The sequence below is a fragment of the Oncorhynchus kisutch genome, linkage group LG7 (assembly GCF_002021735.2).
Source record: "Oncorhynchus kisutch isolate 150728-3 linkage group LG7, Okis_V2, whole genome shotgun sequence".
Lineage (NCBI taxonomy): Eukaryota > Metazoa > Chordata > Actinopteri > Salmoniformes > Salmonidae > Oncorhynchus > Oncorhynchus kisutch.
Genome location: NC_034180.2, coordinates 53512208 through 53527348, shown reverse-complemented (window position 1 = coordinate 53527348; position 15141 = coordinate 53512208). Strand labels below are relative to the sequence as shown.

At 50.9% G+C, this 15141-nt stretch overlaps 1 protein-coding gene across 1 annotated transcript in view; it reads right to left on the bottom strand.

Moving 5' to 3' along the window:
• Positions 1–907: 907 nt before the first annotated feature.
• The window catches only part of pcnx1 (pecanex 1), a 71902-nt gene continuing 57668 nt past the window's right edge, over positions 908–15141 (bottom strand). The window contains 9 exon segments of the mRNA XM_031828097.1: positions 908–4571; positions 5553–5693; positions 6162–6571; positions 7314–7531; positions 10199–10473; positions 11089–11319; positions 12472–12509; positions 12554–12623; positions 12625–12667. Coding sequence (XP_031683957.1) covers positions 4431–4571; positions 5553–5693; positions 6162–6571; positions 7314–7531; positions 10199–10473; positions 11089–11319; positions 12472–12509; positions 12554–12623; positions 12625–12667 — 1567 coding nt within the window. The 3' untranslated portion in view covers positions 908–4430.

Below are 15141 nucleotides of genomic sequence, written 5' to 3'. Positions count from 1 at the left end.
CCGGTTTCAACTGTACCTGGCAGACAGCGTGTATAGTGGACAAATGCTCACCTTCAATTACCACGGTCACGCTGGAGAACTGTGCTCCTCACGGATGAATCCCGGTTTCAACTGTACCTGGCAGACAGCGTGTATGGCATCTTGTGGGCGAGCGGTTTGCTGATGTCAACGTTGTGAACAGAGTGCCCCATGGTGGCGGTGGGGTTATGGTATGGGCAGGCATAAACTACGGACAACGAACATAATTGCATTTTATTGATGGCGATTTGAATGCACTGAGATCCAGAGGCTCATTGTCATACCATTCATCCGCCGCCATGATAATGCAAAGCCCCATGTCGCAAAGATCTGAACACAATTCCGAGCTGTAAATGTCCCAGTTCTTCCCATGGCCTGCATTACTCAACAGACATGTCACACAACTTCGCACAGCCATTGAAGAGGAGTTGGTTAACAGGCCACAATCAACAGCCTGATCCACTCTACGCGAAGCGTCGCGCTGCACGAGACAAATGGTTTTCTGACCAACAGATGCATATCTGTATTCCCAGTCATATGTAATCCATAGAATAGGGCCTCATTACATTTATTTTAATTGACGCATTTCCTTATATGAACTGTAGCTCAGTAAAATCTATTCAATTGTTGCACGTTGCGTTTATATTTGCGCATGTAAGATTTTCCACCGATATTTCTCGCATAATTAATTTTACCAGCACAGAAAGACCATGTCAAACGAACTAATGATCTGTCGGCATTCATAAAAATGATACCTAAACTTCCATTTTCCATCACAGCTGTCGTGATTTTTATTTAATTTTATGACTTAACTCGCAATAAACCTGTATGGAAACGTGGTTTGTGACTGTATTTTTAGAACTCTTTGCATATAAAAAGATATACCAGCTGTAAATCAAACGCTTTTTATTTCTCCATATAGAAAAAGAATTAAGTTAAATCGGGAAACAGTCCATCAGAAATTCACCATCTTGTTTTTCCAACCGATGGTCCGTGATACATTTATATAACATTTGTCCCATAAATGAAAAAAAAAGTAAGAAAATGTAAATACTATGTTCACAGTAATAAATATTAAAAACAAAAATATTTTGTACATTGATATATATATAAACGAAAATGGCTGAATAATAAACAATGACGAACCATTATTTTAAATTCCCAAGGCATCGGTAACCATGGCCACTAAGATTCTGTAATAAATTCAATAAGGTGATATCTCACACTGTAGTGCGTCACTGTAAATAAAATTAAAATAAATCATAGTGCAAGTTATTTCCTGCAACTTCCAAAACAAAACCAATAAGAATGACAATGAGGACAAAGTAAATCATGTCTGGGGGTACAGCACCTACATGTCTTCCCTCGTGGTCTACTACTCGTTTCTGCATCTCTGTAGTCTTGGCAACGACACGTCCTGCCACGTGTGAAACCACGGCCACTTTCAGGACCAGGCTTGTTTGGAAAATTATTTTGAAACCAACAAGAAAAACATAACTTTTTTTTTTTTTTTTATAAACATAACTTCCTCACACTCAATTCTGTCATAATCATAAATCAAACCGTCATGAATTTGTGCACATATGTTGGTATATATATATATCACGTTGTGTGTGTGTTTGTGCACAGTCTGTGTACACAAGTCAGGCAAAGTAATAAGGAAATGCATAGAAAAAGAAGAATTACCATTGGTAGCCACTTAACAGGGTGTCATGTAATATGTTGTGACACAGAGCAAGGCAAAAACAGTGCCTTGCAAAACTACTCATTTTATTGTTTCACAAAGTGGAATTAAAATGGATTTAATTGTACTTTTCTGTCAACGTGGATTTTTTGATGATTTATTTTTTACATTTAAGACATTTAAGACTGCATAATTATTCAGCTCCCTGAGTCAATACATGTTATAAACCCCTTTAGGCAGCAGTTACATCTGTGAGTCTTCTCAGGTAAGTCTCTAAGAGCATTGCAAACCTTGATTGTACAATAATTACCCATTATTCTTTTCTAAATTCTTCAAGCTCTGTCAAGGTGTTGGGGATCATGGCTAGAAAGCCCTTTTCAAGTCTTGCCATAGATTTTCAAGCAGATTTAAATCAAAACTGTAAGTTGCCCACTCAGGAACATACCCAGCCTCCTTGATAAGCAAGTCCAGTGTAGATTTGGCCTTGTGTTTTAGGTTAATGTCCTTCTGAATAGGTGAAATCATCTCTCAGTGTCTGGTGGAAAGCAGACTGAAAGGATTTTGACCGTGCTTTGCTCCACCTAGTTTATTTTTATCCTGAAAACCTCCTCAGTATTTGCAGATGTCAAGCATACCCATAACATGATGCAGCCACCAGCATGCTTGAATATAAGGAGGCAGTTAGGTACTTTGTGTTGTATTTTCCCCAAACAGAAGGCTTTGCATTTAGGCCAAAAAAAGTATATTTCTGTACAGTGTTTTCTCCTTCTCACCATCACTCTGCTGCATACCAGATGTAGGTTTTGGAGTATGTTTTTATCCTGTATATTTTGCATTCTTGTCACTGTTATTTAAGTCATTATTGTGGAGTCCACTACAATGTTGATCCAACCTCTTGTTTTCATCCCATCACAGCCATTTGAACTTGACCATTTAAAAAATAAATAAATCCAATCACCACGGGAACATCCAATCACCACGGGAACATCCAATCACCACGGGAACATCCAATCACCACGGGAACATCCAATCACCACGGGAACATCCAATCACCACGGGAACATCCAATCACCACGGGAACATCCAATCACCACGGTTACATCCTTGTCCTGTACCTCGGTTCAGAAGGAAGACTGTATCTTTGATGTGTCTGGGTGGTTTTAATAAATCATCCACGGCATCATTATTAACGTGACCATGCTTAATAAAGAGATTAAAATTCAACGTTTGATATTGGTTACCCATCTACCAATCACTGCCATTTATTTTTTTATCTTTTAAACGAGGCTTTTGAAAAGCTCCCTGGTCATTGTAGTTGAATCTGTGAAGAGGGACATTACAAATATTGTATGGGGGGGGAGAGAGGAATGGTTAGTCATTCAGAAATAATGTAATAATGTAATAATGCCTATTTTATCACACAGAGTCCATGTCACTTATTACGTATGTTAAGTCCCATTTTACTCCTGAACTAATTTAATCCTTAAACAAAAAGGGTCTGAATACTATTTTAGCTATCGAATTAGTTTTAAATCTTTAAAAAATGTTTGCATTCCACTTTGACAGACTACACATGAGTTGACTAATTAAAAATACATTTGAATCCCACTTTTTGCAACACAATAAAAAAAATGGGAAGAAATCCCAAAAAGGGGGAGTATGAATACTTTTGCAAGTTACTGTAGATGTGTGTTCATGTGTGGACTGTCATCTGTCTCCTCCACCGCCACTCGACCCTGGGATTCCCTTTCCCCTCAAACATATAGTTCATCCTAAACAGCACCCTATACTGCAAAAAGTAGTGCCTTGTGAAAAGTAGTGCACTATATATATATATAGTATATATATATATATATATATATATATATATATATATATATATATATATATATATAGATTGGGAAATATGGTGCAGTTTTTAATGTAGATCTGAGCCTTTTCTTCCTGCGGCCTCTCTCTCCTTTTGAAAAAAGGTCAAAGGTCAAATCGAGGAGGCGAGGGACAGGGGAAAGTGGACGAAAATGCGCTTGAATTAAATGAAACTGTCCCCTTTTCCTGTTTCCTGTTCCATCAGGCGAATGACGTTTACAGGGGTGGATTCCAAAATAAATGTGTTACGTGATAAATACGAATGAAGTTAGTTATGCGATACGTTTTCTAGATAAAGGATAAATAGCATATTGTTTAAAAAAACAAAACGTGTCCATGCTTTTCTCCTCTGACACTACAACAGCTGATTCAGAAGGGTGTGTGGCAGATATCCAAGCTCTTCCGTTTGTAGGATACACTTGTGCTTCCTCGTCAAAAGGAGGCTTAGACAAGGAGGAGAGGACCGTCTTCCGTTCGCCTACTACCGAACTGACACACTCCTCGACCACTCATCGGTTTCCGGGTCACGGAGGAGAGACGACAGAGGACAGAGACGACAGAGAGGACAGAGAGGAGAGTGGATGGAAGAGAGGACAGAGACAGGAGTGGATGGAAGAGAGGACAGAGACGACAGAGAGGAGAGTGGATGGAAGAGAGAGGACAGAGAGGAGAGTGGACGGAAGAGAGAGGACAGAGAGAGTTGGGGGGGATCCCTTCCTTTCCTCACTGTCAGCAGGCTGGTCTGCTCTTCGGCCTGCTGGGTTACTCCCAGGAGGACTAGGGTTCAAAACAAGCATTTCTCATTCGACCAAGTCCAAGTCTATGACAGTTTTATAATCCACCTGAGCCAGTGGTTCAGTCAGACCTCGGCCCCCAGCTCTATGACCCCAGTCTCTACGATGGGAACCAGTTTATCATCCACCTGAACCAGCAGGATGGTCTTGTCTATATGGGAACGGCTGGTGAGGTCACGGCTACAAGGCACCCACCGGTGAATCACCTGGAGAGAAGGGTCGGTGACAGAGGGGGGGGAGAGAGCGAGAGAGACAGCGAGGGAGAGAGAGAGAGAGAGCGAGGGAGAGAGCGAGAGCGAGGGAGAGAGCGAGAGAGCAAGAGAGCGAGGGAGAGAGAGAGCGAGGGAGAGAGAGAGAGCGAGGGAGAGAGAGAGAGCGAGGGAGAGAGCGAGAGCGAGGGAGAGAGCGAGAGCGAGAGAGCATGAGAGCGAGGGAGAGAGCGAGAGCGAGAGCGAGAGAGCAAGAGAGCGAGGGAGAGAGCGAGGGAGAGAGCGAGAGAGCAAGAGAGCGAGGGAGAGAGAGAGAGCGAGGGAGAGAGAGAGAGAGCGAGGGAGAGAGCGAGAGAGCGAGGGAGAGAGCGAGAGAGCGAGGGAGAGAGCGAGGGAGAGAGAGAGAGCGAGGGAGAGAGAGAGAGCGAGGGAGAGAGAGAGAGCGAGGGAGAGAGAGAGAGCGAGGGAGAGAGAGAGCGAGCGAGAGCGAGCGAGGGAGAGAGAGAGAGCGAGCGAGGGAGAGAGAGAGAGCGAGCGAGGGAGAGAGAGAGAGCGAGCGAGGGAGAGAGAGAGAGCGAGGGAGAGAGAGAGCGAGCGAGAGCGAGCGAGGGAGAGAGAGAGAGCGAGCGAGGGAGAGAGAGAGAGCGAGCGAGGGAGAGAGAGAGAGCGAGCGAGGGAGAGAGAGAGAGCGAGCGAGGGAGAGAGAGAGAGCGAGCGAGGGAGAGAGAGAGAGCGAGGGAGAGAGAGAGAGCGAGCGAGGGAGAGAGCGAGAGCGAGCGAGGGAGAGAGAGAGAGCGAGGGAGAGAGAGAGAGCGAGGGAGAGAGAGAGAGCGAGGGAGGGAGGGAACTTTAATATAATATTGAAAACAACATGAATATATTGAGGTTTTATTTTTTTACATTCTAGAAGTGATAAATGTAAAACTGAGATGTGTACTACTGATAAACGTGACCTCGCGGAGGAAGTAGAGAACCTACATGTCCCTCCATGCCCTCCAGGGGGCTCCAGTCCCTCCAGCAGCTGCGTCCTGCCCTCAGCCTCACCGTCTCATCAGGCCATTGCAGTTCCTTCCGCTTCGACAGGTTAATGATCTCCAGCACCTGGCTCACATCCACGATCTGTTGGGAGAAATATGTGCAGTCAAGATCAGCAACATCAAATAACTTACAAAAATGTTTTAGGGGGAGGGGGGAGGTTATCAACTCCAGTCCTCGAGACCCCCAACCCCCACCTCACATAGGTGCACATGTTAACTGTGGCCCTGGACAAGCACACCTCATTCAACTTATCAAGGGCTTGAGGATTAGTTGACAAGTTGCATCTGGTGTGCTTGTCCCGGGGCCACAGTTAAAATGTGTCCTGTTTAGGGGTCCTGCAGGAATGGATCTGAGAAACGCCATCTAAAGTAAAGTATCCATTTCAAAATGACTTAGAAATATTTCTTTACCCTGAAAGCAGTCAATGGAAAAGAAACCATAACTCATTTTGTAATTTAGGTGAACTGTCCCTTTAACACCTCTGAGAAACAGCCACTGTTGATTCCAACATTTCTAATCGAAGCGTTTTGCGTTTTTCTCCTGACCGACCTGCACTCTGTAGGAGATGTCGTCTCGTCGCACGGCGGACAGAGCCGGGACGTGTTGGTCCAGCGGGTCCACCATGGCGCCACTACCCAGCCCGTCGTTACCCAGCAGGCCTACCAGGGTGTGTCTCTTACAGGGCGGGATACTGTGGGAGGAGAGTGAGGCAGAGGGGCCGGCGGGGTCCGAGGACGACCCGGAGCCCAGGCGGAGCTGTAGGGAGGTGGGGAGGGTACGGTGGGACAGTTGGCTGGTAGAGTAGCGCCGGCAGGGCTCCAGGCCAGTGGCTGAGGTACGGAGAGACGAGTGGCGACTGCTGTTATAGCGGTAGGATGACGACTGGCTGGTTACGGAGGCTCGGGCCGGAGAGTGGTGCACAAGGCCAGACTGGACCGACTGGGAGCTCTGACTGGTCCCTGAATGGAGAGGAGAGATACAGGTTAGTTGGTGTCTGTATGGAGGACAGATACAGGTTAGTTGGTGTCTGTATGGAGGACAGATACAGGTTAGTTGGTGCCTGTGTGGAGAGCAGAGATACAGGTTAGTTGGTGTCTGTATGGAGAGCAGAGATACAGGATAGTTGGTGCCTGTGTGGAGAGGAGAGATACAGGATAGTTGGTGCCTGTGTGGAGAGGAGAGATACAGGTTAGTTGGTGCCTGTGTGGAGAGGAGAGATACAGGTTAGTTGGTGCCTGTGTGGAGAGGAGAGATACAGGTTAGTTGGTGCCTGTGTGGAGAGGAGGGATACAGGTTAGTTGGTGCCTGTGTGGAGAGGAGAGATACAGGTTAGTTGGTGCCTGTGTGGAGAGGAGAGATACAGGTTAGTTGGTGCCTGTGTGGAGAGATTTAGTTTGGTTGGTGCCTGTGTGGAGAGATACAGGTTAGTTGGTGCCTGTGTGGAGAGGAGAGATACAGGTTAGTTGGTGCCTGTGTGGAGAGGAGAGATACAGGTTAGTTGGTGCCTGTGTGGAGAGATTTAGTTTGGTTGGTGCCTGTGTGGAGAGATACAGGTTAGTTGGTGCCTGTGTGGAGAGGAGAGAAGGTAACCAGGTCAGAACACAGTTTTTTGTGATATCTGGGAAACATTTTTAGAGATTTGATCATTTTCAGTCAATTCAGGAAATTGCTTTTAATTTCCCCGAATTGAGAAGGACTCACCCCAGCCCTGGTGTACGTGGTGGTGGTGCTCACTCATATTGTGTGGCTGGTAGGCCAGGGGAGCGGCCGGTCTTGACAGCCCCCCCTGGGACACCGAGCTCTGCTGGGAGTCACCGCTCAGCCCTGTCCCATTACCACTGGTGCAGGACAACCCCCCTGCATCAGAATCCTCAATGTTCCCACCACTGTTACAGCCAGCTCCACAGCCCTTACGCAATCTACAGAGAGGGGGGGTGTGGAAGACAGAAAAGAGAGACGAGAGAGCGAGAGGGGAGGGACGAGAGAGCGAGAGGGGCGGGACGAGAGAGCGAGAGGGGCGGGACGAGAGAGCGAGAGGGGGCGGGACGAGAGAGCGAGAGGGGCGGGACGAGAGAGCGAGAGGGGGCGGGACGAGAGAGCGAGAGGGGCGGGACGAGAGAGCGAGAGGGGCGGGACGAGAGCGAGAGGGGCGGGACGAGAGAGCGAGAGGGGAGGGACGAGAGAGCGAGAGGTGAGGGACACAGAGCGAGAGGTGAGGGACACAGAGCCAGAGCGAGAGGGGAGGGACACAGAGCGAGAGGTGAGGGACACAGAGCGAGAGGTGAGGGACACAGAGCGAGAGGTGAGGGACACAGAGCGAGAGGTGAGGGACACAGAGCGAGAGGTGAGGGACACAGAGCGAGAGGTGAGGGACACAGAGCGAGAGGTGAGGGACCACAGAGCGAGAGGTGAGGGACACAGAGCGAGAGGTGAGGGACACAGAGCGAGAGGTGAGGGACACAGAGCGAGAGGTGAGGGACACAGAGCGAGAGGTGAGGGACACAGAGCGAGAGGTGAGGGACACAGAGCGAGAGGTGAGGGACACAGAGCGAGAGGTGAGGGACACAGAGCGAGAGGTGAGGGACACAGAGCGAGAGGTGAGGGACACAGAGCGAGAGGTGAGGGACACAGAGCGAGAGGGTGAGGGACACAGAGCGAGAGGTGAGGGACACAGAGCGAGAGGTGAGGGACACAGAGCGAGAGGTGAGGGACACAGAGCGAGAGGTGAGGGACACAGAGGAGAGGTGAGGGACACAGAGCGAGAGGTGAGGGACACAGAGCGAGAGGTGAGGGACACAGAGCGAGAGGTGAGGGACACAGAGCGAGAGGTGAGGGACACAGAGCGAGAGGTGAGGGACACAGAGCGAGAGGTGAGGGACACAGAGCGAGAGGTGAGGGACACAGAGCGAGAGGTGAGGGACACAGAGCGAGAGGTGAGGGACACAGAGCGAGAGGTGAGGGACACAGAGCGACAGCGGTGAGGGACACAGAGCGAGAGGTGAGGGACACAGAGCGAGAGGTGAGGGACACAGAGCGAGAGGTGAGGGACACAGAGCGAGAGGTGAGGGACACAGAGCGAGAGGTGAGGGACACAGAGCGAGAGGTGAGGGACACAGAGCGAGAGGTGAGGGACACAGAGCGAGAGGTGAGGGACACAGAGCGAGAGGTGAGGGACAGAGCGAGAGAGATCATGGGATTACAAAAGAAACATTCAGAGAGAACATAGTGACAGTCTGCTGGCACAAATAATGACAGAAATACATCTGACAATAACATCATGTGTCACAGTGTTTTACAGTAACCAGGCCAAGACCCCAAAAAGCAAGCAGTGTTTTACAGTAACCAGGCCAAGACCCCAAAAAGCAAGCAGTGTTTTACAGTAACCAGGCCAAGACCCCAAAAAGCAAAAAATGTTTTACAGTAACCAGGCCAAGACCCCCAAAAAGCACGCAGTGTTTTACAGTAACCAGGCCAAGACCCCCAAAAAGCAAGCAGTGTTTTACAGTAACCAGGCCAAGACCCCCAAAAAGCAAGCAGTGTTTTACAGTAACCAGGCCAAGACCCCAAAAAGCAAAAACAGTGTTTTACAGTAACCAGGCCAAGACCCCAAAAAGCAAGCAGTGTTTTACAGTAACCAGGCCAAGACCCCAAAAAGCAAGCAGTGTTTTACAGTAACCAGGCCAAGACCCCAAAAAGCAAAAAATGTTTTACAGTAACCAGGCCAAGACCCCCAAAAAGCACGCAGTGTTTTACAGTAACCAGGCCAAGACCCCCAAAAAGCAAGCAGTGTTTTATAGTAACCAGGCCAAGACCCCCAAAAAGCAAGCAGTGTTTTACAGTAACCAGGCCAAGACCCCAAAAAGCAAAAACAGTGTTTTACAGTAACCAGGCCAAGACCCCAAAAAGCAAGCAGTGTTTTACAGTAACCAGGCCAAGACCCCAAAAAGCAAGCAGTGTTTTACAGTAACCAGGCCAAGACCCCAAAAAGCAAGCAGTGTTTTACAGTAACCAGGCCAAGACCCCAAAAAGCAAGCAGTGTTTTACAGTAACCAGGCCAAGACCCCAAAAAGCAAGCAGTGTTTTACAGTAACCAGGCCAAGACCCCAAAAAGCAAGCAGTGTTTTACAGTAACCAGGCCAAGACCCCAAAAAGCAAGCAGTGTTTTACAGTAACCAGGCCAAGACCCCAAAAAGCAAGCAGTGTTTTACAGTAACCAGGCCAAGACCCCAAAAAGCAAGCAGTGTTTTACAGTAACCAGACCAAGACCCCAAAAAGCAAAAACAGTGTTTTACAGTAACCAGGCCAAGACCCCAAAAAAGCAAGCAGAACCACAGTGGAACGTTATCTCCCTAGAATACATTTTAAAGAGAGAGTCCCAATACTATCTCCATTCTCCTGAAGTGTACACTCGTTCACTACTTCCCCACAAATCTAAAATCTTTGGATTGGTCGAGGCATGGGCTAACGGGAGTTTCCACAAATACTTGTTATACCAGTCATTGCGTTTTAAATCAATGAAGAGAAGTGAACAAGTACACACTTTAGGAGGGAAGAAAGATAATTGGTCCTCCCAGGATGTGACCTACCTGTGCCAGGTACTGACGATTAAGTTCCTTATATTGCCAATGCTGATTGGTCCTCCCAGGATGTGACCTAGCTGTGTGTGTGAGTTGCAATAGGACGTAGTCAGGGGCGACACGTAGATGGGGTATCCAATGGGCTGGTCACACGAGGAGTTGATCATGTTACGTAAAGCCTGTTTGGCGTTCTGGATGCTTCCTCGTTCTGGGTTCCTGTTCCGTAAGAACACCAGCTCCTGCTGTTGTCCCGCCCACAACCCACGGACACATTCCTTGTTCACCTGCAAGAGGACGATCAAACAATCAATTTAGATACTTCATACAGTTTTTAAAAAAGTTAACAAGTTAATGAATGTATAAATGACATGGGGAGTTGAGCGAAATCTACAGTTCACAACATCTGGTTTCCTTTCCCTCCTATCCCCCCCGCATGTTTCTTTTAGGCACTTCCTGGTCTCCCTTTTCTCTCACGGTCTCCTCTCCTCCCTAAGATCTGTCCTGGTCTCCCTTTTCTCTCCCTGTCCCCTCTCCAAGGTCTGTCCTGGTCTCCCTTTTCTCTCCCTGTCCCCTCTCCAAGGTCTGTCCTGGTCTCCCTTTTCTCTCCCTGTCCCCTCTCCAAGGTCTGTCCTGGTCTCCCTTTTCTCTCCCTGTCCTCCTCTCCAAGGTCTGTCCTGGTCTGCCTTCTCTTACGGTCTCCTCTCCTCCCTAACCTCGGTCTTGCCTCCTTTCTCCTCTGTCACCACCTTGATGACCCTAAAGCTGAGGTATCGTCTGTTGAGCACGATGAGCTACTAACCTTGACCCTAAAGCTGAGGTATCGTCTGTTGAGCACGATGAGCTACTAACCTTGACCCTAAAGCTGAGGTATCGTCTGTTGAGCACGATGAGCTACTAACCTTGATGACCCTAAAGCTGAGGTATCGTCTGTTGAGCACGATAATCTTGTACTCGTTGGTTCCCTCGTCCAGGACGTGGCGCAGGGCTAGCAGTGAGGGCGAGTTGGAGAGTACGGCGCTGCGCCATGCCGGGTCACCCTCGTGGGCGATCACCAGGTTCTGCTGGTGAGACGAGATGGCCTGGAAAAGAACCACCGGCTCGTCATACTCATCTGGAGACGTGAAGTGGTCCTGAGAGAGAACAAGACAGGAGGAGAGAGAGTCCAATGAGGTCGTTTCTGGTTTCTCAGCGAGTACAGATGGAGTCTCTCTCACCTGGTGTAGTTTGAGTGACATGCGTATCCCAGGCAACTCTCACCTGGTGGAGTGACATGCGTATCCCAGGCAACTCTCACCTGGTGTAGTGACATGCGTATCCCAGGCAACTCTCACCTGGTGTAGTGACATGCGTATCCCAGGCAACTCTCACCTGGTGTAGTGACATGCGTATCCCAGGCAACTCTCACCTGGTGTAGTGACATGCGTATCCCAGGCAACTCTCACCTGGTGGAGTGACATGCGTATCCCAGGCAACTCTCACCTGGTGTAGTGACATGCGTATCCCAGGCAACTCTCACCTGGTGTAGTGACATGCGTATCCCAGGCAACTCTCACCTGGTGGAGTGACATGCGTATCCCAGGCAACTCTCACCTGGTGGAGTGACATGCGTATCCCAGGCAACTCTCACCTGGTGGAGTGACATGCGTATCCCAGGCAACTCTCACCTGGTGGAGTGACATGCGTATCCCAGGCAACTCTCACCTGGTGTAGTGACATGCGTATCCCAGGCAACTCTCACCTGGTGGAGTGACATGCGTATCCCAGGCAACTCTCACCTGGTGGAGTGACATGCGTATCCCAGGCAACTCTCACCTGGTGTAGTGACATGCGTATCCCAGGCAACTCTCACCTGGTGGAGTGACATGCGTATCCCAGGCAACTCTCACCTGGTGGAGTGACATGCGTATCCCAGGCAACTCTCACCTGGTGGAGTGACATGCGTATCCCAGGCAACTCTCACCTGGTGGAGTGACATGGCGTATCCCAGGCAACTCTCACCTGGTGGAGTGACATGCGTATCCCAGGCAACTCTCACCTGGTGGAGTGACATGCGTATCCCAGGCAACTCTCACCTGGTGTAGTGACATGCGTATCCCAGGCAACTCTCACCTGGTGTAGTTTGAGTGACATGCGTATCCCAGGCAACTCTCACCTGGTGTAGTTTGAGTGACATGCGTATCCCAGGCAACTCTCACCTGGTGTAGTTTGAGTGACATGCGTATCCCAGGGCAACTCTCACCTGGTGTAGTTTGAGTGACATGCGTATCCCAGGCAACTCTCACCTGGTGTAGTTTGAGTGACATGCGTATCCCAGGCAACTCTCACCTGGTGTAGTTGAGTGACATGCGTATCCCAGGCACCCACCACCTTCCTCAGGAGCTTCCATGTCGGCAAAGATCCACTCATCTCTCACCGAGGAGATCCGGAAGTCTCCCCTTGAACAGCGCGTGGAGACCATACAGAAAAGACTCCAGGTTACTGGGGAGAGAGGAGAGACACGGGAGAGAGAGAGGGAGACACGGGAGAGAGAGAGGGAGACACGGGAGAGAGGAGAGACACGGGAGAGAGAGGAGGAGACACGGGAGAGAGAGAGGGAGACACGGGAGAGAGAGAGGGAGACAACCGGGAGAGAGAGAGGGAGGAGAGAGGGAGACACGGGAGAGAGAGAGGGAGGAGAGAGGGAGACACGGGAGAGAGAGAGAGGAGACACGGGAGAGAGAGAGAGACACGGGAGAGAGAGAGGGAGACACGGGAGAGAGAGAGGGAGGAGAGAGAGGGAGACACGGGAGAGAGAGAGGGAGGAGAGAGAGAGAGGAGAGAGAGGGAGACACGGGAGAGAGAGAGAGGGAGACGAGAGAGGGAGACACGGGAGAGAGAGAGGGAGACACGGGAGAGAGAGAGGGAGGAGAGAGGGAGACACGGGAGAGAGAGAGAGAGAGGGAGGAGAGAGGAGAGACACGGGAGAGAGAGAGGGAGACACGGGAGAGAGAGAGAGGGAGGAGAGAGGGAGACACGGGAGAGAGAGAGAGGAGAGAGAGGGAGACACGGGAGAGAGAGAGAGGAGAGAGGGAGACACGGGAGAGAGAGAGGGAGGAGAGAGAGGGAGGAGAGAGAGGGAGACACGGGAGAGAGAGAGGGAGGAGAGAGAGGGAGACACGGGAGAGAGAGAGGGAGGAGAGAGGGAGACACGGGAGAGAGAGAGGGAGGAGAGAGGGAGACACGGGAGAGAGGAGAGACACGGGAGAGAGGAGAGACACGGGAGAGAGGAGAGACACGGGAGAGAGGAGAGACACGGGAGAGAGGAGAGACACGGGAGAGAGGAGAGACACGGGAGAGAGAGAGAGGGAGACACGGGAGAGAGAGAGGGAGGAGAGAGGGAGACACGGGAGAGAGAGAGGGAGGAGAGAGGGAGACACGGGAGAGAGAGAGGGAGGAGAGAGAGGGAGACACGGGAGAGAGAGGGAGGAGAGAGAGGGAGACACGGGAGAGAGAGAGAGGGAGACACGGGAGAGAGAGAGGGAGACACGGGAGAGAGAGAGAGATGGGAGAGAGGGAGACACGGGGAGAGAGAGAGAGAGACACGGGAGAGAGAGAGAGAGGGGAGAGAGGGAGACACGGGAGAGAGAGAGAGAGGGGAGAGAGAGAGAGAGACACGGGAGAGAGAGAGGGAGGAGAGAGAGGGAGACACGGGAGAGAGAGAGAGGGAGACACGGGAGAGAGAGAGAGGGAGACACGGGAGAGAGAGAGACACGGGAGAGAGAGAGAGACACGGGAGAGAGAGAGAGACACGGGAGAGAGAGAGAGACACGGGAGAGAGAGAGAGAGGGGAGAGAGGAGACACGGGAGAGAGAGAGAGAGACACGGGAGAGAGAGAGAGAGGGGAGAGAGGGAGACACGGGAGAGAGAGAGAGAGGGGAGAGAGGGAGACACGGGAGAGAGAGAGGGAGGCGAGAGAGGAGAGACACGGGAGAGAGAGAGGGAGACACGGGAGAGAGAGAGGGAGGAGAGAGAGGGAGACACGGGAGAGAGAGAGAGGGAGACACGGGAGAGAGAGAGGGAGGAGAGAGAGGGAGACACGGGAGAGAGAGAGAGGGAGACACGGGAGAGAGAGAGAGGGAGACACGGGAGAGAAGAGTGGGAGAGAGGGAGACACAGGAGAGAGAGAGAGAGACACGGGAGAGAGGGAGACACAGGAGAGAGAGAGAGAGACACGGGAGAGAGAGAGAGAGGGGAGAGAGAGAGACACGGGAGAGAGAGAGAGAGGGGAGAGAGAGAGACACGGGAGAGAGAGAGAGAGGGAGAGAGGGAGACACGGGAGAGAGAGAGAGAGGGGAGAGAGGGAGACACGGGAGAGAGAGGGAGACACGGGAGAGAGAGAAGAGAGGGAGAGAGGGAGACACGGGAGAGAGAGGGAGACACGGGAGACACGGGAGAGAGAGGGAGACACGGGAGACACGGGAGAGAGAGGGAGACACGGGAGAGAGAGGGAGACACGGGAGAGAGAGGGAGACACGGGAGAGAGAGGGGAGAGAGGGGAGAGAGAGAGGGGAGAGAGGGGAGACACGGGGAGAGAAGAGGGAGACACGGGAGAGAGAGGGAGACACGGGAGAGAGAGGGGAGAGAGGGGGAGACACGGGAGAGAGAGGGGAGAGACGGGAGAGAGAGGGGAGAGAGGGGGAGACACGGGAGAGAGAGAGGGAGAAAAGCGGGAGACACGGGAGAGAGAGAGGGAGGAGAGCGGGAGACACGGGAGAGAGAGAGGGAGGAGAGCGGGAGACACGGGAGAGAGAGAGAGGGAGGAGAGAGAGGGAGACACGGGAGAGAGAGAGAGGGAGACACGGGAGAGAGAGAGAGGGAGACACGGGAGAGAGAGAGATGGGAGAGAGGGAGACACAGGAGAGAGAGAGAGAGACACGGGAGAGAGGGAGACACAGGAGAGAGAGAGAGAGAGA